At 40.6% G+C, this 24,355-nt stretch overlaps 1 protein-coding gene across 5 annotated transcripts; it reads left to right on the top strand.

The window, feature by feature from the left end:
- The first annotated feature begins 6 nt into the window (after window positions 1–6).
- LOC123723892 (uncharacterized) lies at window positions 7–22,791 on the top strand. 5 transcript variants are annotated; one of them, XM_045698568.2, is made up of 5 exons: window positions 7–956; window positions 1,960–2,133; window positions 6,643–6,876; window positions 16,381–16,563; window positions 20,180–22,791. In XM_045698568.2, exons 2-5 carry the CDS (start codon window positions 2,031–2,033, stop codon window positions 20,932–20,934), a joined length of 1,275 nt encoding a protein of 424 aa, XP_045554524.1. In that variant the 5' UTR covers window positions 7–956; window positions 1,960–2,030; the 3' UTR covers window positions 20,935–22,791. The 5 variants fall into 5 exon arrangements, with proteins under 5 accessions (XP_045554524.1, XP_045554525.1, XP_082820547.1 ...); XM_045698569.2 differs by having other exon boundaries at window positions 1,897–2,133; XM_082964421.1 differs by lacking the exon at window positions 20,180–22,791 and having other exon boundaries at window positions 16,381–17,152.
- The last annotated feature ends 1,564 nt before the right edge of the window (window positions 22,792–24,355 follow it).

The following is a 24,355-nucleotide window of genomic DNA, read 5'->3' as shown; positions in this document are numbered from 1 at the left end:
TGTATAATTGTATTCGTGTATCTCATGCATTTCAATGAGTACAAGCTGATCAGGCTGACTTTCGGCTATATTTGGATCAAAACAGACGGACAATTTTGGGCGAAATAAAGTCTATGATGAACGTCGCCACTGATGCCATGGCAAAACCAGCGTGAAATTCCCCTTTAACCTGTAGTTGTTGGCTTTATTCAATGCAGGATTCTACATGCAGGAGTTAGTCCGTAGCGGGGGTGTCTGGTTTTAGGTAGGACATATAGCGAAGCGGAAGTGCTGTTCGAGTCTTATGGCTCCCAGTTGAGTAAAGTTAGTAAGAATGAATGGAAGACGGAGACAACGAAAAATTGAGCAAACCGACCAAAAGTTGTAAACAAACATTGGTTTCTTTTGGAGCGCGATTCATCAACAATTGTGTATTTTGGGAGATAATTTGAGGTCAGGAAGATGGTAAAGGAGGCATGAGCAAAGGTTGAGTCAGTCAGAGTGACCAGTAGTGGTTTTGATTTGATTTCATGCGTCTCAGAAGAGTAGAAGGAGAGAGCATTGTTTTTCGGAGCAGGGCACCGATAAAATTTGTTATCTGGAGTTTCGTTGGAGGAGTGAAGAGTGTCTGCCTACTCATGTGATGCTGCGATATGTAAAATACGCAGTGAGAGCTATTGTGAATAAACCACAGCAGTTATGACATTGATAAAATAATGGCCATGTTTCAAGTGTGGTATTTATTAGGATCCCCATTAGCCGCTGCAAAAGTATCAGAATTGTTCAAACAACGGCTTGGTCTGCTTCACAGGCGTTCTCTGAAGTCTCGCGTTGTTACGTCTCTGGGTTTAGAAACTGGTAGTGGGGAGAACAGGGAGTTCCGCGCAGGCGCGCATCATTCTTCAGAATAAAGGACATTTCAGAATTGTGGAGTCGAGACTACAACTTCTGTGGCCATTTCAAATGTATTACTACTGGTATGTAATAGCACGTTCTAATACCGAAAGAACATGTCATAACATGCTAGGTAACAAATACGTCAAAATATTATCACGTTTGGTAAAGGTTGTATGTGCTATTTTTGTGTCAAACCGCGTGAGTGAACGTGATACCTTTTATTTACAAGTCACATAGAGACTTGGGGTTAGTCTGAGTGGATGTATATCATTTCATTAAGGATCAATTTATTTGAGATTTTCTGGGTTCGTTTTACATGTCGTTTTTGGTTTTGTGTAAAATTCACGAGATGGTAAAATGGCGGTTCCCCCTCGGTCTGCGTCAACGTACTTCAGTGCAGGCAGTGAGGGTGCAGCAGAGAGACAATTTTACGGCTGCACTACTGTTTTGGAGCTGAATGTAATGCTTATCAATTTTCTACATGTGTAATAATATTCAGAGACATTCAGTTGCTTCTGTCTATCTATACATGTTACTATGGTGTGAACAGAAATACTATTGGTTTTTGAATGAAATAATACAGTGAAGGCGAGGTTATTCCGGCAAAATAGTACATTGTGCTGCCTTAAACATACTGCAACCTTGTACTAAATGTTTTTTGAGGCATTTATGTGAATTCAGGTTATCTACTATAGATTAAGTGCATTGAGTTGTGTAGCCTAATTTAAAGTGTATACTTTGGCTAATGTGAATTAATTAATGTTTTGTTGTCAATGCTTAGCTACCAGATCTATTGAAATGAGATCAGTGCTTGACTTGGACAGGAGCTCACCGGAGCTGAGAACTGTCACCTCAAATTTCTGTTTGAGCTCATGTTCCTCTTATAGAATATTAGCTCAACAGTATTGTGGAGCTCCTGCACCTAAAAATAAACCATTTTTTTTGAGAATAAAGAAAGTCTTGACAGTTCTGGCACTAACTTTTGTGTCCGTTTCTCTTTGTAACTACTGGCCAACTCAGATTAAGTCTGAGGCCGGTAACATCAAGTGAGGACAAACCCAGCCTGCCTCTCTCCTTCCACAGTGAGACCAAACCTACAGTCATTGGGTTCTGATTGTGACAGTGGAGCCCAGTTTGCACTGCAGGGTCCAGAGATGGCATCAGTGAAGCTGGAAGACTGCAGTCAAACACTGGAACTGAATGCCAACATTAAAGATGAAGAAGAGGAGGAGAAGATTGGGACATCTGTTTCTCATGGTAAGAACAGGTTCTATCTAACTAAGTTTGTGTTTTTCATTCCAACTTCCCACTGTGCATGAAAAGTTGCTGTAGAACTATTTTATTTATTTTATTTCACCTTTATTTAACCAGGTACGCCAGTTGAGAACAAGTTCTCATTTACAACTGCGACCTGGCCAAGATAAAGCAAAACAGTGTGACAAAAACAACAACACAGAGTTACACATGGAGTAAACAAACGTACAGTCAATAACACAATAGAGAGATCTATATGCAGTGTGTGCAAATGTAGTAAGATTATGGAGGTAAGGCAATAAATAGGCCATAATGGCGAAATAATTACAATTTAGCATTAACACTGGAGTGATAGATGTGCAGATGATGTGCAAGTAGAGATACTGGGGTGCAAAAGAGCAAAAATAAATAACAATATGGTGATGAGGTAGTTGGGTGGGCTATTTACAGATGGGCTGTGTACAGGTGCAGTGATCGGTAAGCTGCTCTGACAGCTGATGCTTAAAGTTAGTGAGGGAGATATGTCTCCAGCTTCAGTGATTTTTGCAATTCGTTCCAGTCATTGGCAGCAGAGAACTGGAAGGACAGGTGGCCAAAGGGGGAGTTGGCTTTAGGGATGACCAGTGAAATATACCTGCTGGAGCGCGTGCTACGGGTGGGTGTTGCTATGGTGAACAGTGAGCTGAGATAAGGTGGGGCTTTACCAAGCAAAGACTTATAGATGACCTGGAGCCAGTGGGTTTGCCGACGAATATGAAGCGAGGGCCAGCCAATGAGAGCATACAGATCGTAGTGGTGGGTCGTAAATGGGGCTTTGGTGACAAAACGGATGGCACTGTGATAGACTACATCCAATTTGCTGAGTAGAGTGTTGGAGGCTATTTTGTAAATGACATCGCCAAAGTCAAGGATTTGGTAGGATAGTCAGTTTTACGAGGGTATATTTAGCAGCATGAGAGAAGGAGGCGTTGTTGTGAAATAGGAAACCGATTCTAGATTTAATTTCGGATTGGAGATGCTTAATGTGAGTCTGGAAAGAGAGTTTACAGTTTAACCAGACACTTAGAATATGTGGACAACTACAAATACCTAAGTCAGAACCGTCCAGAGTATTGATGCTAGTCGGGCGGGCGGGTACAGGCAGCGATCGGTTGAAGAGCATGCATTTAGTTTTACTAGCATTTAAGAGCAGTTGGAGGCCACAGGAAGGAGTGTTGTATGGCATTTAAGCTCGTCTGGAGGTTTGTTAACCTCTCTCGTGTAGGGGGCAGTATTTTCACATCTGGATAAAAAACGTACCTGATTTAATCTGGTTGTTACTACTGCCCAGAAACTAGAATATGCATATAATTGTTTGATTTGGATAGAAAACACCCTACAGTTTCTAAAACTGTTTGAATGGTGTCTGTGAGTATAACAGAACTCATATGGCAGGCCAAAACCTGAGAAGATTCTGTACAGGAAGTGCCCTCTCTGACCATTTCTTGGCCTTCTATACCATCTTTATCGAAAACAGAGGATCTCTGCTGTAACGTGACATTTTCTAAGGCTCCCATAGGCTCTCAGAAGGCACCAGAACGTTGAATGATGACTTTGCAGCCCCTGGCTGAAAAACAGTAGCGCATTTGGATAGTGGTCGATCTGAGAACAATGAGACGGGCGCACGCACGTGAAGAGTCCATTTTCCATTTTCAGTCTTTGAATGAAAAAGACGTCTCCCGGTCGGAATATTATCGCTATTTTACGAGAAAAATCGCATAAAAATTGATTTTAAACAGCGTTTGACATGCTTCGAAGTACGGTAATGGAATATTTTGAATTTTTTTTGGCACGACATGCGTCTGCGCGTCACCGTTCAGATAGTGTCTTGAACGCAAGAACAAAACAGAGGATATTTGAACATAACTATGGATTATTTTAAACCAAAACAACATTTGTGGATGAAGTAGAAATCCTGGGAGTGCATTCTGACGAAGAACAGCAAAGGTAATCCAACTTTTCTTATAGTAATTCTGAGTTTAGTGAACGCCAAACTTGGTGGGTGTCAAATTAGCTAGCCCGTGATGGCGAGCTATCTACTCAGAATATTGCAAAATGTGCTTTTGCCGAAAAGCTATTTTCAAATCTGACACCGCAATTGCATAAAGGAGTTCTGTATCTATAATTCTTAAAATAATTGTTATGTTTTTTGTAAACGTTTATCGTGAGTAATTTAGTAAATTCACCGGAAGTTTTCGGTATGTTTGCTAGTTCTGAACATCACATGCTAATGTAAAAAGCTGGTTTTTGATATAAATATGAACTTGATTGAACAAAACATGCATGTATTGTATAACATAATGTCCTAGGAGTGTCATCTGATGAAGATCAAAGGTTAGTGCTGCATTTAGCTGTGGTTTTAGTTTTTGTGACATTATATGCTAGCTTGAAAAATTGTTGGGTGATTATTTCTGGCTGGGTACTCTCCTGACATAATCTAATGTTTTGCTTTCGTTGTAAAGCCTTTTTGAAATCGGACAATGTGGTTAGATTAACGAGAGTCTTGTCTTTAAAATGGTGTAAAATAGTCATATGTTTGAGAAATTGAAGTAATATAATTTCTAAGGTATTTGAATATCGCGCCACTCGATTCCACTGGTTGTTGACTAGGTGGGGCGATTTCGTCCCACATACCCTAGAGAGATTAACAGTGTCCAAAGAAGGGCCAGATGTATACAGAATGGTGTCGTCTGCGTAGAGGTGGATCAGAGAATCACCAGCAGCAAGAGCGACCTCATTGATATATACAGAGAAATGTCGGCCCGAGAATTTAACCCTGTGGCACCCCCATAGAGACTGCCAGAGGTCCGGACAACAGGCCCTCCGATTTGACACACTGAACTCTGTCTGATATGTAGTTGGTGGACCAGGCGAGGCAGTCATTTCAGAATCCAAGGCTGTTGAGTCTGCCAATAAGAATGCGGTGATTGACAGAGTTGAAAGCCTTGGCCAGGTCGATGAAGACTGCTGCACAGGACTGTCTTTTATCGATGGCGGTTATGATATCGTTTAGTACCTTGAGCGTGGCTGAGGTGCACCCATGACAAGGTCGGAAACCAGATTGCATAGCGGAGAAGGTATGGTGGGATTCAAAACTTGTCCGAGATCTGTTTGTCATCTTGGCTTTTAGAAGACTTTAGAAAGCCGGTGCAGGATTTCATGATGAACTGTTTCAATGAGAAGGTAGATGTTATTTCATGCTACTGACACTTGCATGGTTTGATGTCAGAATTGCCAGCATTTGTTTTATTCACTGGGTTATCTGGAGTGATCAGAGAGTAGACTAAAGAAGTGAAGTAGACAAACTGCCAGTGTTATTAAGTTCTATGAAATGAGCCCGTGTAGTTACTAACCCTTGTGATAGTGAATGGAGGATGATATAGCTCATAATTTTCATGACTTATGAGTTTCTTTTAGAATAATTTTATTCCCCCTTTACATTGCACAGCCTACTTGTATGAATACATACAGTGCATTCGGAAAGTATTCACACCCTGTGACTTTTTCCACGTTCTGTTAGGTTACAACCTTATTCTAAAATGAATTCAATATGAAAACGTTCTTTATCAATCTACACACAGTACCCCATAATGGCAAAGCAAACGCAGGTTTTTAGAAATGTTTACACATTTATAGAAAATTAAAAACGGATACCTTATTTACAAAGTATTCAGATCCTTTGCTATGAGAATCGATACTGAGCTCAGGTGCATCTTGTTTCCATTGATCATCCTTGAGATATTTCTATAACTGGATTGTTGTCAACCTGTGGTAAATGAAATCGATTGGACATGATTTGGAAAGGCACACACCTGTCTGTATAAGGTCCCACATTTGACAGTGCATGTCAGAGCAAAAACCAAGTCACGAGGTCGAAGGAGTTGTCCGTAGAGCTCCATGAAAGGAAAAATTCACAAGCTGGTAAAATGGCGGCACCCACTCGGTCTGCGTCAACGGACTTCAGTACAGGCAGTGTGGATGCAGCAGAGGGAGACCATTTTACGGTTGCTCTACTGTTTAAATGCTAAATGTAATGATTATTGGTTTTCTACATGTGTAATAATATTGACACATTAAGTTTGTCTTTATCTATAAACGTTACAATGATGTGAACAGGAAATGTTATTGTTTTTTGAAGTAAAACAGTGAATACAAGGTTATTAAGGAAAATAGCACATAGTGCTGCCTAAAACAAACTGTAACCTTGAACTTAATGGTTTTTGAGTAATTTATGCATTTATCTACTATAGGTTAATTATTAGCTCAAAAGTATTGTGGAGCTCCTGCACCTAAATATAAACCATACCGGCACCCAAAATGTTTATCGGCAACTATTTCAGTCCAAGTCAAGCACTGAATTAGATATTTGAACAAGAAAAAATAGAATATATTTAATAGAGAATAATGACATTGCCAGAACTTTCAAGATAATAACTTTTGTGTCTGTTTCTCTTGTACTACTTGCCGACTCAGGTATGAGGCCGGTAACATCAACAGTGAGGACAAACCCAGCCTGCCTCTCTCCTTCCACACTGAGTAGAAACCTTCAGTCACTGGGTCCTGATTGTGACAGTGGAGCCCAGTTTGCACTGCAGGATCCAGAGATGGCATCAGTGAAGCTGGAAGACTGCAGTCAAACACTGGAGCTGAATGTCAACATTAAAGATGAAGAAGAGCAGGAGGAGATTGGGACATCTGTTTCTCATGGTAAGAGCAGGTTCTATCTAATTTTGTTGTTCGTTCCAACTCCCCACTGTGCATGAAATGTTACAGTAGAACTGTTTCATGATGAACTGTTTTAATGAGAAGGTAGATGTTATTTCATACTACTGAGACTTGCATGGTTTGACACCAGTGTTACCAGCATTTGTTTTATTCACTGGGTTATCTGGAGTGATCAGAGAGTAGACTAAAGAAGTGAATTCGACCAACTGCCAATGTTTTAAAGTTCTATGAAATGAGTGTGTAGTTTCTAACCCTTGTGATAGTGAGTGGAGGATGATATGAAGTGAGTCTGTGTAGTTACTAACCCTTGTGATAGTGAGAGGAGGATGATATGAAATGAGTCTGTGTAGTTACTAACCCTTGTGATAGTGAGAGGAGGATGATATGAAGTGAGTCTGTGTAGTTACTAACCCTTGTGATAGTGAGTGGAGGATGATATGAAATGAGTCTGTGTAGTTACTAACCCTTGTGATAGTGAGTGGAGGATGATATGAAATGAGTCTGTAGTTTCTAACCCTTGTGATAGTGAGAAGAGGATGATATGAAATGAGTCTGTGTAGTTACTAACCCTTGTGATAGTGAGAGGAGGATGATATAGGTCATAATTTTCTTGACTTATGAGATACTTTTAGAATAGTTTCATTCTCCTTTTGTATTGCACAGCCTACTTATATGAATACGCACAGGTATCCTAGTGGTTAGAGCGTTGAGCCAGTAAACGAAAGGTTGCTGGATCGAATCCCTGAGCTGACAAGGTAAAAATAAACTCAGCAAAAAAAGAAATGTCCTCTTACTGTCAACTGCGTTTATTTTCAGCAAACTTAACATGTGTAAATATTTGTATGAACATAAGATTCAACAACTGAGACATATGCTGAACAAGTTCCACAGCCATGTGACCAACAGAAATTGAATAATGTGTCCCTGAACAAAGGGGTGGTCAAAACAGTCAGTATCTGGTGTGGCCACCAGCTGTATTACGTACTGCAGTGCATCTCCTCATGGACTGCACCAGATTTGCCAGTTCTTGCTGCGAGACGTTACCACACTCTTCCACTAAGGCACCTGCAAGTTCCCAGACATTTCTGGGGGGGAATGGCCCTAGCCCTCACCCTCCAATCCAACAGGTCCCAGACGTGCTCAATGGGATTGAGATCCGGGCTCTTCGCTGTCCATGGCAGAACACTGACATTCCTGTCTTGCATGAAATCAAGCACAGAACAAGCAGTATGGCTGGTGGCATTGTCATGCTGGAGGGTCATGTCAGGATGAGCCTGTAGGGAGGGTACCACATGAGGGAGGAGGATGTCTTCCATGTAACGCACAGTGTTGAGACTTCCTGCAATGACAACAAGCTCAGTCCGATGATGCTGTGACACACCGCCCCCAGATCATGACGGACCCTCCACCTCCAAATCGATCCCGCTCCAGAGTACAGGCCTCGGTGTAACGCTCATTCCTTCGACGATAAATTTGAATCTGACCATCACCCCTGGTGAGACAAAACCGCGACTCGTCAGTGAAGAGCACTTTTTGCCAGTCTTGTATGGTCCAGCGGCGTTGAGTTTGTGCCCATAGGTGAAGTTTTTGCCGGTGATGTCTGGTAAGGACCTGCCTGACAACAGGCCTACAAGCCCTCAGTCCAGCCTCTCTCAGGCTATTACGGACAGTCTGAGCACTGATGGAGGATTGTGCATTCCTGATGTAACTTGGGCAGTTGTTGCCATCCTCTACCTGTCCCACAGGTGTGATGTTCGGATGTACTGATCCTGTGCAGGTGTTGTTACACGTGGTCTGCCACTGCGAGGAAGATCAGCTGTCCATCCTGTCTCCCTGTAGCGCTGTCTTAGGCGTCTCACAGTACGGACATTGCAATTTATTGCCCTGGCCACATCTGCAGTCCTCATGCCTCCTTGCAGCATGCCTAAGGCATGTTCACGCAGATGAGCAGGGACCCTGGGCATCTTTCTTTTGGTGTTTTTCAGAGTGAGGTGGAGGGTCCATCATGGTCTGGGGTGGGCTTTTTAGCATTTATAGAAAATCACCACAAACGGACTCAGTCAAACTTAAATGAATCATTCTTTATTGTCAGCAAGCTAGAGAGGTTCCAAGAAACTTAAAGAACCATAGTACACGTCGGTCGGGAGCTCTGCCGGGGCAGTCCTGGTAGTTCTCCTTTATACTGCTTACACAGACAAGCTATATTTACATGATTTAGCTTATTAATTAATTATTAACATTTTGTTGTTGCATGTGCTGAGACCTTGAAACTGATATGTTCCTAGAACAATGTTCTTGGCGTACTGCCAATTGGGCTGAGGAGGAGGTCACAGTCTCCTGTACGAACCAAGAAAAAATGTCCTCACATTTTTACAGGGCAAATAGTTGGCAGGGCAATTTTGTATTAATTAGCGTTACAATGAATTTAATGTATGTAGACTATGCATGGCCTCACACCAGTACAGTAGGTGGTGTATGCACCTAAGAGTTGAATGCGATCCGCCAACCAAATCCCAAAGAAGAAGGACGCAAATGCACGTCGCTTGACCCGTATGGAGAATGTGAAAAAGGAGCAAAGTTCATATCTATTATTGATGTTTGATGAAGAGTATCTACCACCCTATGTAAAGCTGGGATATATAAGATACCCCATAAGAGAGTTGGTGTAAAACCCGATGCAACGCAAGAAATGTATAAAGTTTGGCCACATGTCAAGTGTTTGCAGGCGGAAGGAATATGTTATTGTTGAGTATGTGATTGTAAAATTATGCAACTGTGGTGGGGGTCATTTTCAAATTCCCAGAGTGCCCTTTTAGGGTGAAAGAGGTTGCGGTGTCAAGGATCAGGACTGTACAGCAAATCTCCTACAGTTGAAGTCGAAAGTTTACATACACCTTAGTCAAATATGTTTAAACTCAGTTTTTCACAATTCCTGACATTTAATCCTAGTAATAATTCCCTGTCTTAGGTCAGTTAGGATCACCACTTTATTTTAAGAATGGGAAATGTCAGAATAATAGTAGAGTGATTTATTTCAGCATTTATTTTTCATCACATTCCCAGTGGGTCAGAAGTTTACATGCACTCAATTAGTAGTTGGTAGCGTTGCCTTTTAAATTGTTTAACTTGGGTCAAACGTTTCGGGTAGCTTTCCGCAAGCTTCCCACAATAAGTTGGGTGAATTTTGGCCCATTCCTCCTGACAGCTGGTGTAACTGAGTCAGGTTTGTAGGCCTCCTTGCTCGCACACACTTTTTCAGTTCTGCCCACAAATGTCCTATAGGATTGAGGTCAGGGCTTTGTGATGGCCACTCCAATACCTTGTCTTTGTTGTCCTTAAGCCATTTTGCCACAACTTTGGAAGTATGCTTGGGGTCATTGTCCATTTGGAAGACCCATTTGCGACCAAGCTTTAACCTGTTAGGGCTAGGGGGCAGTATTTACACGGCCGGATAAAAAACGTACCCGATTTAATCTGGTTATTACTACTGCCCAGAAACTAGAATATGCATATAATTATTGGCTTTGGATAGAAAACACCCTAAAGTTTCTAAAACTGTTTGAATGGTGTCTGTGAGTATAACAGAACTCATATGGCAGGCAAAAACCTGAGAAGATTCCTTACAGGAAGTGGCCTGTCTGACAAGTTCTTGTTCTTCTTAACTCTCTTTATTGAAAACTGAGGATCTTTGCTGTAACGTGACACTTCCTATGGCTCCCATAGGCTCTCAGAACCCGGGAAAAAGCTGAATGATGTAATTCCAGCCCCTGGCTGAAAAACATTAGCGCCTTTGGTAAGTGGTCTATCAGAGGACAATGAGACTGAGGCGAGTGCACGAGGCGACCCCATGTTTTTATTTACTCTCTCTTTGTACTAAAACACAGATTCCCGGTCGGAATATTATCGCTTTTTTACGAGAAAAATGGCATAAAAATTGATTGTAAACAGCGGTTGACATGCTTCGAAGTACGGTAATAGAATATTTCGATTTTTTTTGTCACGAAACGCGTCGGGCGCGTCACCCTTCTTTACCCTTTCGGATAGTGTCTTGAACACACGAACAAAACGCCGCTATTTGGATATAACTATGGATTATTTTGAACCAAACCAACATTTGTTATTGAAGTAGAAGTCCTGGGAGTGCATTCTGACGAAGAACAGCAAAGGTAATAACATTTTTCTTATAGTATATCTGACTTTGGTGAGGGCTAAACTTGGTGGGTGTCTAAATAGCTAGCCCTGTGATGCCGGGCTATCTACTTAGAATATTGAAAAATGTGCTTTCACCGAAAAGCTATTTTAAAATCGGACATAGCGAGTGCATAGAGGAGTTCTGTATCTATAATTCTTAAAATAATTGTTATGTTTTTTGTGAACGTTTATCGTGAGTAATTTAGTAAATTCACCGGAAGTATGCTAGTTCTGAACGTCACATGCTAATGTAAAAAGCTGGTTTTTGATATAAATATGAACTTGATTGAACAAAACATGCATGTATTGTATAACATAATGTCCTAAGATTGTCATCTGATGAAGATAATCAAAGGTTAGTGCTGCATTTAGCTGTGGTTTGGGTTTATGTGACATTATATGCTAGCTTGAAAAATGGGTGTCTGATTATTTCTGGCTGGGTACTCTGCTGACATAATCTAATGTTTTGTTTTTGTTGTAAAGCCTTTTTGAAATCGGACAGTGTGGTTAGATTAACGAGAGTCTTGTCTTTAAAATGGTGTAAAATAGTCATATGTTTCAGAAATGGAAGTAATAGCATTTCTAAGGTATTTGAATAACGCGCCACGGGATTCCACTGACTGTTATGTAGGTGGGACGAAATCGTCCCACTGGCTCTAGAGAAGTTAACTTCCTGACTGATGTCTTGAGATGTTGCTTCAATATATCCACATCATTTTCCTACCTCATGATGCCATCTATTTTGTGAAGTGCACCAGTCCCTCCTGCAGCAAAGCACCCCCACAACGTGATGCTGCCACCCCCCGTGCTTCACGGTTGGGATGGTGTTCTTTGGCTCGCAAGCTCCCTCCTTTTTCCTCCAAACATAACGATGTTCATTATGGCCAAACAGTTCTATTTTTGTTTCATCAGACCAAAGGACATTTCTCCAAAAAGTACGATCTTTGTCCCCATGTGCAGTTGCAAACCGTAATCTGGATTTTTTTAATGGCGATTTTGGAGCAGTGGCTTCTTCCTTGCTGAGCGGCCTTTCAGGTTATGTAGACTCGTTTTACTGTGGATATAGATACTTTTGTACCTGTTTCCTCCAGCATCTTCACAAGGTCCTCTGCTGTTGTTCTGGGATTGATTTGCACTTTACGCACCAAAGTACGTTCATCTCTAGGAGACAGAACGCGTCCCCTTCCTGAGCGGTATGATGGCTGCGTGGTCCCATGGGGTTTATACTTGCGTACTATTTTTTGTAAATTGCTCCCAAGGATGAACCAGACTTGTGGAGGTCTACAATTTTTTTTCTGACGTCTTGGCTGATTTCTTTTTATTTTCCCATGATGTCAAGCAAAGAGGCACTGAGTTTGTAGGCCTTGAAATGCATCCACAGGTACATCTCCAATTGACTCAAATGTCAATTAGCCTATCAGAAGCCTCTAAAGCCATGTCATCATTTTCTGGAATTTTCCAAGCAGTTTAAAGGCACAGTTAACTTAGTGTATGTAAACTTCTGACCCACTAGAATTGTGATATAGTGAATTATAAGTGAAATAATCTGTCTGTAAACAATTGTTGGAAAAATTACTTGTCATGCACAAAGTAGATGTCCTAACCGACTTGCCAAATCTATAGTTTGTTAACAAGAAGTTTGTGGAGTGGTTGAAAAAGGAGTTTTAGTGACTCCAACCTAAGTGTATTTAAGAGAGTTATAGGGGCAAGAGGCCACAGTTCTGAAGATATGGTGGTGGATGCACCGCAACCAGTTGCAAATGTTGTACGTCAATCAAGTGATCTGCATACACTTATTGTGAAAGTGGATATTTTAGTATTTATAACCACAGTTATTAATTATTTGCACAAGAGGTCCAAGAAGCTGGACATATCTGCAGCTGATAAGTTTTTGGGCCTCCAAGACAGCAAGGACTACTGTCACCAGATAATGTTCCGCTCTTACAGGATCATTCTCAGTCTGTGTAGGCACCTGATTAGAACAGAAAATCAGGCTGATTTAGTTTAATTTACATTTCGTTATTGATAGTTTTTGTATGATTTAAAAAAATATATATACTCTTTACCCTGAACAAACATAAACTCAACATGTAAAGTGTTGGTCCCATGCTTCATGAGGTGAAATAAAAGATCCCAGAAATGTACACACAAACTTATTTCTTACAAATTTTGTGCACACATTTGTTTACATCCCTGTTAGTGAGCATTTCTCCTTTGCCAAGATAATCCTGAGGTTCTGAGGTATCAGAACACATTAAATAAAATACCTTTATAATAAAGCATTGCATGCATTATCATGGCTTTAGCGTACTGGCATAGAGCAGTGGTGTGGAGACACTTGCAGAAGTTGTTCATTTTTTGTAGCCTAGAGTTCAGGAACATTGTGGCCTTTTATAAACGGACTTCATGCAATTCTACATTTTAGATGACTGGATACTTTCGCAGAATTTTGAAAGGGATTTTTAAATTGTTTATTTAGCTAGGCAAGTCGGCTAAGAACAAATTCTTATTTACATTGACGGCCTACCCCCGGCCAAACCCGGACGACGCTGGGCCAATTGTGCGCCACGTCCTCCAGGTTTAATACCTCACAAATAACCAAAATGACAGGCTGCTTTGACACTGACAAACAGAGAATCTGAGATTAATAAAAATGACCTTGTCTCTAATCCATCAATAGCCTAGGCCAGGTGTGAGGAGAAACACATTGTACAATATGAGGAGGAAGTTATAGTCCTTAACAAGCTTTCCAGTTTCACTGACTCACCCAATGATGTGCAGCTCACTCACCGGCCAAAAGCTTCTCTCTCTTGCTTTACTTTGAGCAAACAGCATTTTTTTACAATAGACCTATTTGGAAGTTTATAACTTGGTAACATACAGACAGATTAGTATTTTATTTTCAGCAGGATCCATTTGCTTTACAACCTGTGTTTTCCAGTGACTGTATTAGAAATATTGCTAAAGGCCTGTTTTGGCTGCATGCTGTTCACTGACAGATTTGCCACACGTTCCTGACTGTAGACATGCCTTGTGATTTGGCTACACACAATCCACAACTAGTCGATTTAAAAAATGTTTTTGCTATTGATCCTCTGTGGATAAATTATAGGCTTGCTCCTGGTGCAGTATTGGGAATACTTATTTCCCTCATTAAAATGCAAATCAATTTATAACATTTTTGACATGTGTTTTTCTGGATTTTTTTGTTGTTATTCTGTCTCTCACTGTTCATATAAACCTACCATTAAAATTATAGACTGATCATTTCTTTGTAAGTGGGCAAACGTACAAAATCAGCAGGGGATCAAATACTTTTTCCCCCCACTGTATCAGGCACGTTTTCACATTACGTGTTTTTGGGGTTTCATGACAATTACAGAGGAATCCAAATGTAATTACTCTGATTACTTTTATTAGGATTTTTACATTGCAAACAGTGGACAGAAAAAGTGGTAGGCTACCTGATCCTGGCAAATGGGTTCTGGAACGAAAGACTACAAAACTGAGAGGTGCTGGAGGATCTGGCTCAAATGAAGCACCTCCCTTCTCATATAATGAGGTAGGGCCATCCCAAGGGTCCCTGAATGCATGGACGATTGCACCAAAGTTTTTTTTTATAACTAATCCAAGATTAGACCACAGCCGGTCGTTTCCAGTGGGAACAGATCAGTCATAATGGGCAGAGCCAAGCACGAGTCAGCGAGATCCTATTGGTGTGTTATACAACACATCTGCATATTTCTGTTAGGGAACTCCTCTGTGAAGCACTCGTGTGCAATAACTCAATTCACCTTTACGTTCCTTCTAAATAACGCAATTATTTAACTTTTGCAAAGGGTAAAGTCTACAAAACTTAGTCCACTCTGTTCATAACAGATTTTAGTTTTGGGAACAGAAAACTGTAGTAAGATCAGGTGTTTCATAGATTAGAACAATTGCAGAATGTCGGCCAAAATCCATCTAGTTCCATCTTCTTCCACTGCCGGCCAGCGGGCTTCCTCTCACTACCATATTTGGCAGTGAGTGGAAACGCTAAGCGCATGCTTCACATTTATACATCTGGTGAAATATCTGTCTCATTGTTCAATCTGTGGCTTCACTGTGGTAGTGGGGGAACAGGAAGTTCCAGGCAGGCACACAACAGTTCCGGCGTTTTCTTTATTCTGAAGAATGCTATGTTAAGAAGATAACCTTTGTGTCCGTTTCTATTTATTACTGCAGGTATGTAATAGCGCGTTTAAACTATCTAATGTCGAAAGAACATGTCATACCATGCTAGGTAACATCCATTAAGGTATCATCACATTTGGTAAAGGGTTGATGTTTTATTTTTTAGTAAAACCAGGTGATTGTGATCAACTATTTTACAAGTCACATAGCTAGAAGCTTTGGGTTTGTCTGAATGGATGTACATCATTTCCTCAAGGTAATTTGAATAAAGAATACATTTATTTGAGATTTCTGAGTTTGTTTAGCATGTTATTGGTTTTGTGTAAAATTCACGAGCTGGTAAAATGGCGCTGTCCACTCTGTTTGCGCCAATGGGCTTCAGTGCAGGTGCAGAGAGACAATTTCATGGTCGCACTACAGGTTTGAAGCTGAATGTAATGATGATCATGTGTTGTAATATTCAGACACATTCAGTTGTTTCTTCCATCTTTATAAATGTTACTATGGTGTGAATGGAAATACTATTGGTTTTTGATTGGAATAATACAGTGAAGACAAGGTTATTCAGGAAAATAGTACATAGTGCTGCCTAAAAATACTGCAACATTGTACTAAATGTTTGAGTCATTTCGGCATTTATGTGAATTTGTGGTGTCTACTATAGTTTAAGTGCACTTACGTTGTGTAGACTAATTTAAAGCAGGTACTTTGTCTAATTTGAATTAATTAATGTTTTGTTGTCAATGCTTAGCTACCAGATCTATTGAAATGAGATCAGTGCTTGACTTGGACAGGAGCTCACCGGAGCTGAGTACCGGCACCTCAAATTTCTACTGTTTGAGCTCATGTTCCTCTTATAGAATATTAGCTCAACAGTATTGTGGAGCTCCTGCACCTAAATATAAACAGTACCGGCACCTGTTTCAGTCCGAGTCAAGCACTGAATTAGATAATTGAACAAGAAGAAATATAATATATTTTTAGAGAATAAAGAAAGTGCCAGAACTGTCAAGACAATAACTTTTGTCTGTTTCTCATTGTTACTACAGGACGACTAGATTTAGGTCTGAGGCCGGTTACACCAATAGTGAGGACAAACCTAGCCTACCTCTCTCATTCCAGGCTATGTCCAAACCTACATTCATTCACTGGGTCCTGATTGTGACGGTGGAGCCCAGTTTGCACTGCAGGATCCAGAGATGGCATCAGTGAAGCTGGAAGACTGCAGTCAAACACTGGAGCTGAATGTCATCATTAAAGATGAAGAAGAAGAGGAGGAGAAGATTGGGAAATCTGTTTCTCATGGTAAGGCAGGTTCTATCTAACTAAGTTTGTTTTTCATTCCAACTTCCCACTGTGTATGAAAAGTTGCAGTAGACCTGTTTCATGATGAACTGTTTCAATGAGAAGGTAGATGTTATTTCATTCTACTCAGACTTGCATGGTTTGACACCAGTTTTGCCAACATTTGTTTTATTCACTGGGTTATCTGGAGTGCTCAGAGAGTAGACTAAAGAAGTGAAGTAGACAAACTGCCAGTGTTTTAAAGTTCTATGAAATGAGTCTGTATAGTGAGTGGAGGCTCATATGGCTCATTTATGACTTTTACTCACTTTTCGAATAGTTTTATTCCCTTTTGTATTGTGCAGCCTACTGATATGAATACATATGTCACCCGGTACAGCCAGAAGAGGACTGGCCACCCCTTGGGCCTGGTTCTTCTCTGTGTTTCTTTCTAACTTCCTGCCTTTTAGGGAGTTTTTCCTAGCCACTGTGCTTCAACATCTGCATTGCTTGCTCATTGGTGTTTTAGGCTGGTTTTCTGAAAAGCATTTTGTGACAACTGCTGATGTAAAAAGGGTTTATAAAATAAATTTGATTGACATTGACAGTACCAGTCAAAGGTTTGGACACCTACTTATTCCAGGGTTTTCTTTATTTTTACTATTTTCTACATTGTAATATAAGTGAAAACAAACTTTAAGTAACACATATGTAATCATGTCGTAACCAAAAAAGTGAGATTCTTCAAAGTAGTGTCGTGTCTTTGGGCACCATTAACTGAAGACATGTTTATAAAAATAACTCCCTGTTATTATTATTACGCGATTAAACAGATTAATCGTTTATCTGTAATTAACTAGGAGATCGGGGCACCAAGGAAAATATTCAGATTACAAAGTTATAATTTTCCTAATATAACTTTCCTATATTATAACATTATAGTATAGGCCGATTATCTTCTGGTTTAAATGGTGTATTTTACCTTGCGTCATTCTCATTCCAAACGTCGTAAATTGTTGTATCTGCACGAATCCAGTCTTTACTAAGTCATCCATGCATCAACTGTCTTAAAATCATTTATTTACTAAACAACGTCATTCACAGAAAACATAGAAACAGTAATTATCGTCACAAAGAATTGGTAATGTGCCCTAGTGGGCTAAACCGGCATGGCGGCTTGTTAAACCAACAAGGGCGGGTCAGCTGAGAAGACCCTACAGAGTTGATAAATATTAACAATTGATATGCTAATCCTTTGCACATGAACGCTCACTCATTCGGGAACAACTGCAATCAATATATATTTATGCTCAGTGTGTCGTCGGGATCCTTGTTGGAGAGTTTTTGTCCGCGTTCTCTCTCTCGGTTGGAATGGATCTTTCAAAGCGACATTCATTAATGTCGTTATAGAATGGATGTTTCGTCGGTCTTCGCGTTCGATGATATCAAATTTCTAGCTGCAGACTATGAATTAATATCAAAGACTTGTTATTATTCTGTCGGTATCGATAGTCTAAAGTTTAACCACGTGGTATGGTTAAAGTTCAGTAGAGGGATGCATGGTCAAACCTATTGGCCAACTCGTAATGGAGTGGAGGCCTGGTCAAAAGAAAGTAACCCTGGGTGGGGGTTTTATTCGGAATGACAGAAAAAGGCTGTCTCATGACGCCAGGTCTTGTCTGTGTCCCTGGGGGCGTGCCGATGACTGAGTTAAGCTTTGAACAGAAATACAATTCTATCACATTAACATCAGTACATAGCCTTTCAACATATTCCAAATAGCTTTAATCTTATTAAATCATTGTATACAACCATTTAGATGCAAGTCCCATAGCTGAGGCTATTATATAAACCTTAGTATGGTAATATGGCACTATTGTCTCTAATGAGTATCACAAAATTGTATCAAGCGGATCAGTTCGTAGCTGGATTCTTCACCGATCTTTTATACCTTCTCCAGAACATAAATGTCATTCGGTTCCCCAATTCTGTGAGTTGGAAGGATTTCCTTTGTCTCTATGAATCCCCTCTCTGTCTCAAAACTGGGCCATGCGGCAGGACATTCTCCTTTAGAATTTTACGACCCCTCTCACCACAGCAGTGTCAGAAGTATAGAGGTCGGGGGATGGTGCATAGAAAAGGCCTGATGCAGAGAGAGGGGGTTCAACTGTGTTCTCTGTTCCCAGAGAGGGCAGCATCATGACAGTAGCCACCCTTTGCCTTGATGACAGCTTTGCACACTCTTGGCATTCTCTCAACCAGCTTCATGAGTAAGTCACCTGGAATGCATTTCAAATAAAAGGTGTGCCTTGTTGAAAGTTAATTTGTGGAATTTCTTTCCTTCATAATGCGTTTTAGCCAATCAGTTGTATTGTGACATGGTAGGGGTGGTATACAGAAGATAGCCCAATTTGAAAAAAGAGCAAGGCCATATTATGTCAAGAACAGCTCAAATAAGCAAAGAGAAATGACAGTCCATTACTTTAAGACATGAAGGTCAATCAATGCGGAACATTTTATAGAACTTTGAAAGTTTCTTGAAGCGCAGTTGCAAAAACCATCAAGCACTATAATGAAACTGACTCTCACAAGGACTGCCACAGGAAAGGAAGACCCAGAGTTACCTCTACTGCAGAGGAGAAGTTCATTAGAGTTACCAGCCTTAGAAATTTCATCCCAAATAAATGCTTCACAGAGTTCAAGTAACAGACACATCTCAACATCAACTGTTCAGAGGAGACTGCGTGAATCAGGCCTTCATGGTCAAATTGATGCAAATAAACCACTACTAAAGGATACCAATAAGAAGAAGAAATTTGCTTGGGCCAAGAAACACGAGCAATGGACATTAGACCGGGGGAAATCTGTAATTTGGTGCGATTAGTCCAAATTTCAGATTTTTGGTTCCAACTGCTGTGTCTTTGTGAGACGCAGAGTAGGTGAATGGATGATCTCTGCATGTGTGGTTCCCACCGTGAAGCATGGATGTGTGATGGTGGGGTGCTTCGCTGGTAACACTCAGTGATTTATTTAGAATTCAAGGCACACTTAACCAGCATGGCTACCACATCAGTCTGCAGCAATATGCCATCCCATCTGGTATGGGCTTAGTGGGACTCATTTGTTTTTCAACAGGACAATGACCCAAAACACCCCTCCAGGCTGTGTAAGGGCTATTTGACTTAGAATGAGAGTGATGGAGTGCTGCATCAGATGACCTGGCCTCCACAATCCCCCGATCTCAACCCAATTGAGATGGTTTGGGATGAGTTGGACTGCAGAGTAAAGGAAAAGCAGCCAACAAGTGCTCAGCGTATGTGGGAGCTCCTTCAAGACTGTTGGAAAAGCCTTCCAGGTGAAGCTGGTTGAGAGAATGCCAAGTGTGCAAAGCTGTCATCAAGGCAAAGGGTGGCTACTTTGAAGAATCTAAAATATATTTTGATTTGTTTTCACACTTTTTTTGGTTACTACATGATTCCATATGTGTTATTTCATAGTTTTGATGTCTTCACTTATTCTACAATGTAGAAAATAGTAAAAATAAAGAAAAACCCTTGAATGAGTAAGTTTGTCCAAACGTTGGACTGGTACTGTATATCACACCAACTGACTGTTTCTTCTGATGTTGTTCACACAGGAAACCATGTTGACACATTCTCTACATCCAGAGAGCAACAGCAGGAAGATCATAGAGCTAAGAGGTCTCATCACTGCCCACATTGTGAGGAGATTTTCCCATTTCTATCAAAGCTGAAAATACACCTAAAAATACACACAGGAGAGAATCTGTATTCCTGTACAGACTGTGGGAAGAATTTCACAACATTAAAGGTTCTGATCATTCATCAGAGAGTGCATGAACGGATACACACAGGAGAAAAGCCTTACTCCTGCTCTGACTGTGGAAAGAGTTTCTCTCTACTGAGCAACTTAAAACGACATGAACGCATACATACAGGAGAGAAGCCTTACTTATGCTCTGACTGTGTAAAATGCTTCACAACATCAACTGAGCTAAAACGTCATCAAAGAACACACACGGGAGAGAAGCCTTACTCCTGCTCTGACTGTGGAAAGAGTTTCTCTCAACTGAGCAACTTAAAAGCACATGTACGTATACATACAGGAGAGAATCCTTACTCCTGTTCTGATTGTGGGAAGAGTTTCTCTCTACTGAGCAACTTAAAATCACATGAACGTATGCATAAAGGAGAGAAGCCTTACTTATGCTCTGACTGTGTAAAATCCTTCACAACATCAACTGAGCTAAATCGTCATCAGAGAACACACACGGGAGAGAAGCCTTACTCCTGCTCTGACTGTGGAAAGAGTTTTTCTCGACTAAGCACCTTAAAAAGACACCAAGGTAAACATAAAGGACCACTGATCTGACTGTGGAAAATGTTTTAAAACAACAGCTGAGCTAAAAGGTCATCAGAGAACACACATAGGAGAGAAGCCTTACATCTGCTCTGACTGTGCATCAAGTTTCTTCTGTGCCCCTTAAAATGACTTGAACGTGTACACACACGCACTGACTGTGAGAAGAGATTCTACAGATTGAGCCATTTAAAAGGACACCAATGTGTACATAAAGGAGAGAAGCCTCATCAGTTCTCTCAGACCAGCTAAGATTAGACACTCCACTTAATTCTCATATCATTAAATAATTGGCAACGTTGAATTGGATCAAATGAAGAAAGCGTAGAACACTCTATTGTAATCCTATAGTTTCTCACTGTGAGAGAACTGTGCAGAGGAAAGGGAGCGTTATAGTATGTTAGCCTCTCTTTACTTCGCTAATCAGTATGCACCTTGTCAGTTTTGGTGTGTTTTGTTAGCTTCTACTGTAAAGATATTGAGATGACCTTGGATTTGCCCTTAGGGTTGAGTATCCTCTGTGAGGCCTCTCACAATGGAGTTGTTGACTGGGTGGTACTGCTTCTCTCTGTAGTTTTCTGTGGGAAAGAGCTGATTGACACAACATGTACAGAGTGTACAAAACATGAAGGATGCCTGCTCTTTCCATGACATAGACTGACCAGGTGAACCCAGGCGAAAGCTATAATCCTTAATGATGTAGTTTTTATTATGGATTTATTATGGATCCTCATTAGCTTTCAGCAGAAAACAAGAGACTGCAGTTGAAGTGGTGTAAGGAATTAAGACTGGACGCTGGAGAATTTGAAAAACATTGCCTGGTCTGATGAATCCTGGTTCCTGCTGTTTCACACTGATGTGAGGACTAGTATATGGAGGAAACCACGAGTACATACATCATGCCTCTTGTCATCTTTGCAGGCTGGTGGTGATGGTGTGGAGTTTGTTTTCAGGGCACACACTGGGCCCCTTGATAGAAGTGGAACAAAGTTTGAATACCACAGGATATCTAAACATCATTGCCAATCAGGTGCCTCCCTTCATGGCAACAGTGTATCCATCTGCAAATAGATTTTTTTCAGCAGGATTATGCCCCATGCCACAAGGCTTGTCCAGGAATGGTTCAAAGAACATGACAGTGAATTCAGCTTACTGCAGTGGCCTGCCGAGTCACCAGATCTCAATCCAATTGTGCATCTGTGGGAGGAGATGAAACAAGCTATTCGGAGTAGAGATCCACTCCCAGCCGACTTGACACAATTGTGGGAAGAATTGGGCCAGAATCCCTGTGGAACGCTCTCAACACCTTGGACAGTCCATGTCCTGATGAATTGGGGCTTATTCTGAGGACAAGGGGGGGGGGGGGGGGTGCAACTCAATATTAGGAAGGAGTTCCTAATATATTGTACACAGTGTATATCAGATAAAGATGGTGTGATGATCCGGTTTTAGCGTTAGTTTGGGTGGATTATTTTCTATTACTCAACTTGTGTTTAATGATAAACGGTCTATGAATCTACTTGTGTTTATTAAATTGTATTTTAATAGTAGATTCATTATTTTAGTCATTGATGATGGATGTATTTGAATAACTGTGTTGAAGTTAATTGATCTGGCGGCAGGTAGTTTTACAGACGTGTTTAATACGTCTTATTTATACACTTTTGTAATATTTATGAAATGCATATTGTTATATTTGGTAGTACTTATTTGTTTTTCCTTTGTCTCCAACCCCTTTCGATGTGTGGAACGGATGTGGGTGGGGCTAGGTCTACATAAGGGTGCTAATTTCAGAAAATTCACAAAAGCTCTGACGAAGGCCGTGAGGCCGATACGTAACCTTATTAAATATCAGTGATACTATCAAGAGCAGTGTGTGGTTTCCTTTTTCCTTCATCTTGTTCAACTGTTGCCATGCACCTGCAAAACATTTTGCTCATATGCTCAGAATTTTATATAAAGGTGGTATAAAAGGTGTTATATCTGGAGTTTAATAAAGGTGTTTCATAAAGGTTAAATAAAGGTGTTTATAGGTGGAGTTTAATAAAGGTGGTATATAAAGGTGTTATAGGTGGAGTTTAATAAAGGTGTTATATAAAGGTGGTATAAGAGGAAGATTTCTGGAGGGGTTTGTATTTGTGTATTTATCAGGGATCCCCATTAGCTACTCTTCCTGGTATCCAAACACACTAAAGCATCCACATGACATATAAAACAACAGATGAAACAGTGAACTATGTTTGTACTGAATGAGCTAAAGATAAAACAGTACATCATAACATCCCTACACCACCACATCTCCACAACACAAAATGTTCAATACCACAATACAACAATATCACAATGTGTGCGTATGCATGTGTCTGTACCTTTGTGTGTGTCTCTTCACAGTCCCCGTTCCATAAGGTGGTATTTTTACCTGCTTTTTAAATCTGATTCTCCTGCTGGCATCAGTTACCTGGTGTGGAATAGAGTTCCACGTAGTCATGGCTCTATGTAGTACTGTGCGCCTCCCATAGTCTGTTCTGGACTTGGGGACTGTGAAGAGACCTCTGGTGGCATGTCTTGTGGGGTATTCATGGGTTTCCGAGCTGTGTGCTAGTATTTTAAACAGACAGCTCGGTATATTCAGCTTATCAACAGCTCTTACAAAAACAAGTAATGATGAAGTCAATCTCTCTTCCACTTTGAGCCATGAGAGACTGACGTGCATGTCATTAATGTTAGCTCTCCGTGTACTTTTAAGAGCCAGCCATGCTGCCCTGTTCTGAGCCAACTGCAATTTTCCCAAGTCCCTCTTTATGGCACCTGACCATACTACTGAACAGTAGTCTAGGTGTGATAAAACTAGGGACCTGCCTTGTTGATAGTGTTGTTAAGAAGGCAGAGCAACACTTTATTATGGACAGACTTCTCCTCATCTTAGCTACTGTTGTATCAATATGTTTTGACCATCACAGTTTACAACCCAGGGTTACTCCAAGCAGTTCATCACCTCAACTTGCTCAATTTCCACATTATTCATAAGGAGACGTAGTTGAGCCACATACGTTTTTTCCAGCAGCAGACTATGATCGATATTGTCAAAAGCTGCACTGAAGTCTAACAAGACAGCCCCCACAATCATTTGATCATCAATTTCTCTCAGCCAATCATCAGTAATTTGTGTAAGGGTTGAGTGTCGAGTGTCCTTCTCAAACATCATTTTTTCCAGAAGTTTGTTGACAAGCTGATTGGTTGGCTATTTGAGCCAATGAAGGGGGCTTTACTATTATTTGGTAGTGGAATGACTTTATCTTCCCTCCAGGCCTGAGGGAACACACTTTCTAGTGGGCTTAAATTGACGATGTGCCTATATCATCTGCTATTATCCTCAGTAATTTTCCATCTCGATTTTTTTAACCTTTATTTGATGAGGCAAGTCAGTTAAGAA

Source organism: Salmo salar, chromosome 17 (assembly GCF_965601325.2).
Source record: "Salmo salar chromosome 17, fSalSal1, whole genome shotgun sequence".
NCBI classification, from domain to species: Eukaryota; Metazoa; Chordata; class Actinopteri; order Salmoniformes; family Salmonidae; genus Salmo; species Salmo salar.
Note: the sequence above shows the minus strand (reverse complement) of the source record. Positions and strands in the feature narration are given on the sequence as shown.

Bases quoted from the DNA above. Each gene is read 5' to 3' on its own strand.
- LOC123723892 (XM_045698568.2), top strand. From the start codon at position 2,031: ATGGCATCAGTGAAGCTGGAAGACTGCAGTCAAACACTGGAACTGAAT. The intron at 2,134-6,642 runs GTAAGAACAGGT...TTGCCGACTCAG, and splicing joins TGGGACATCTGTTTCTCATG to GTATGAGGCCGGTAACATCA. The intron at 6,877-16,380 runs GTAAGAGCAGGT...CTCTCATTCCAG, and splicing joins TGGGACATCTGTTTCTCATG to GCTATGTCCAAACCTACATT.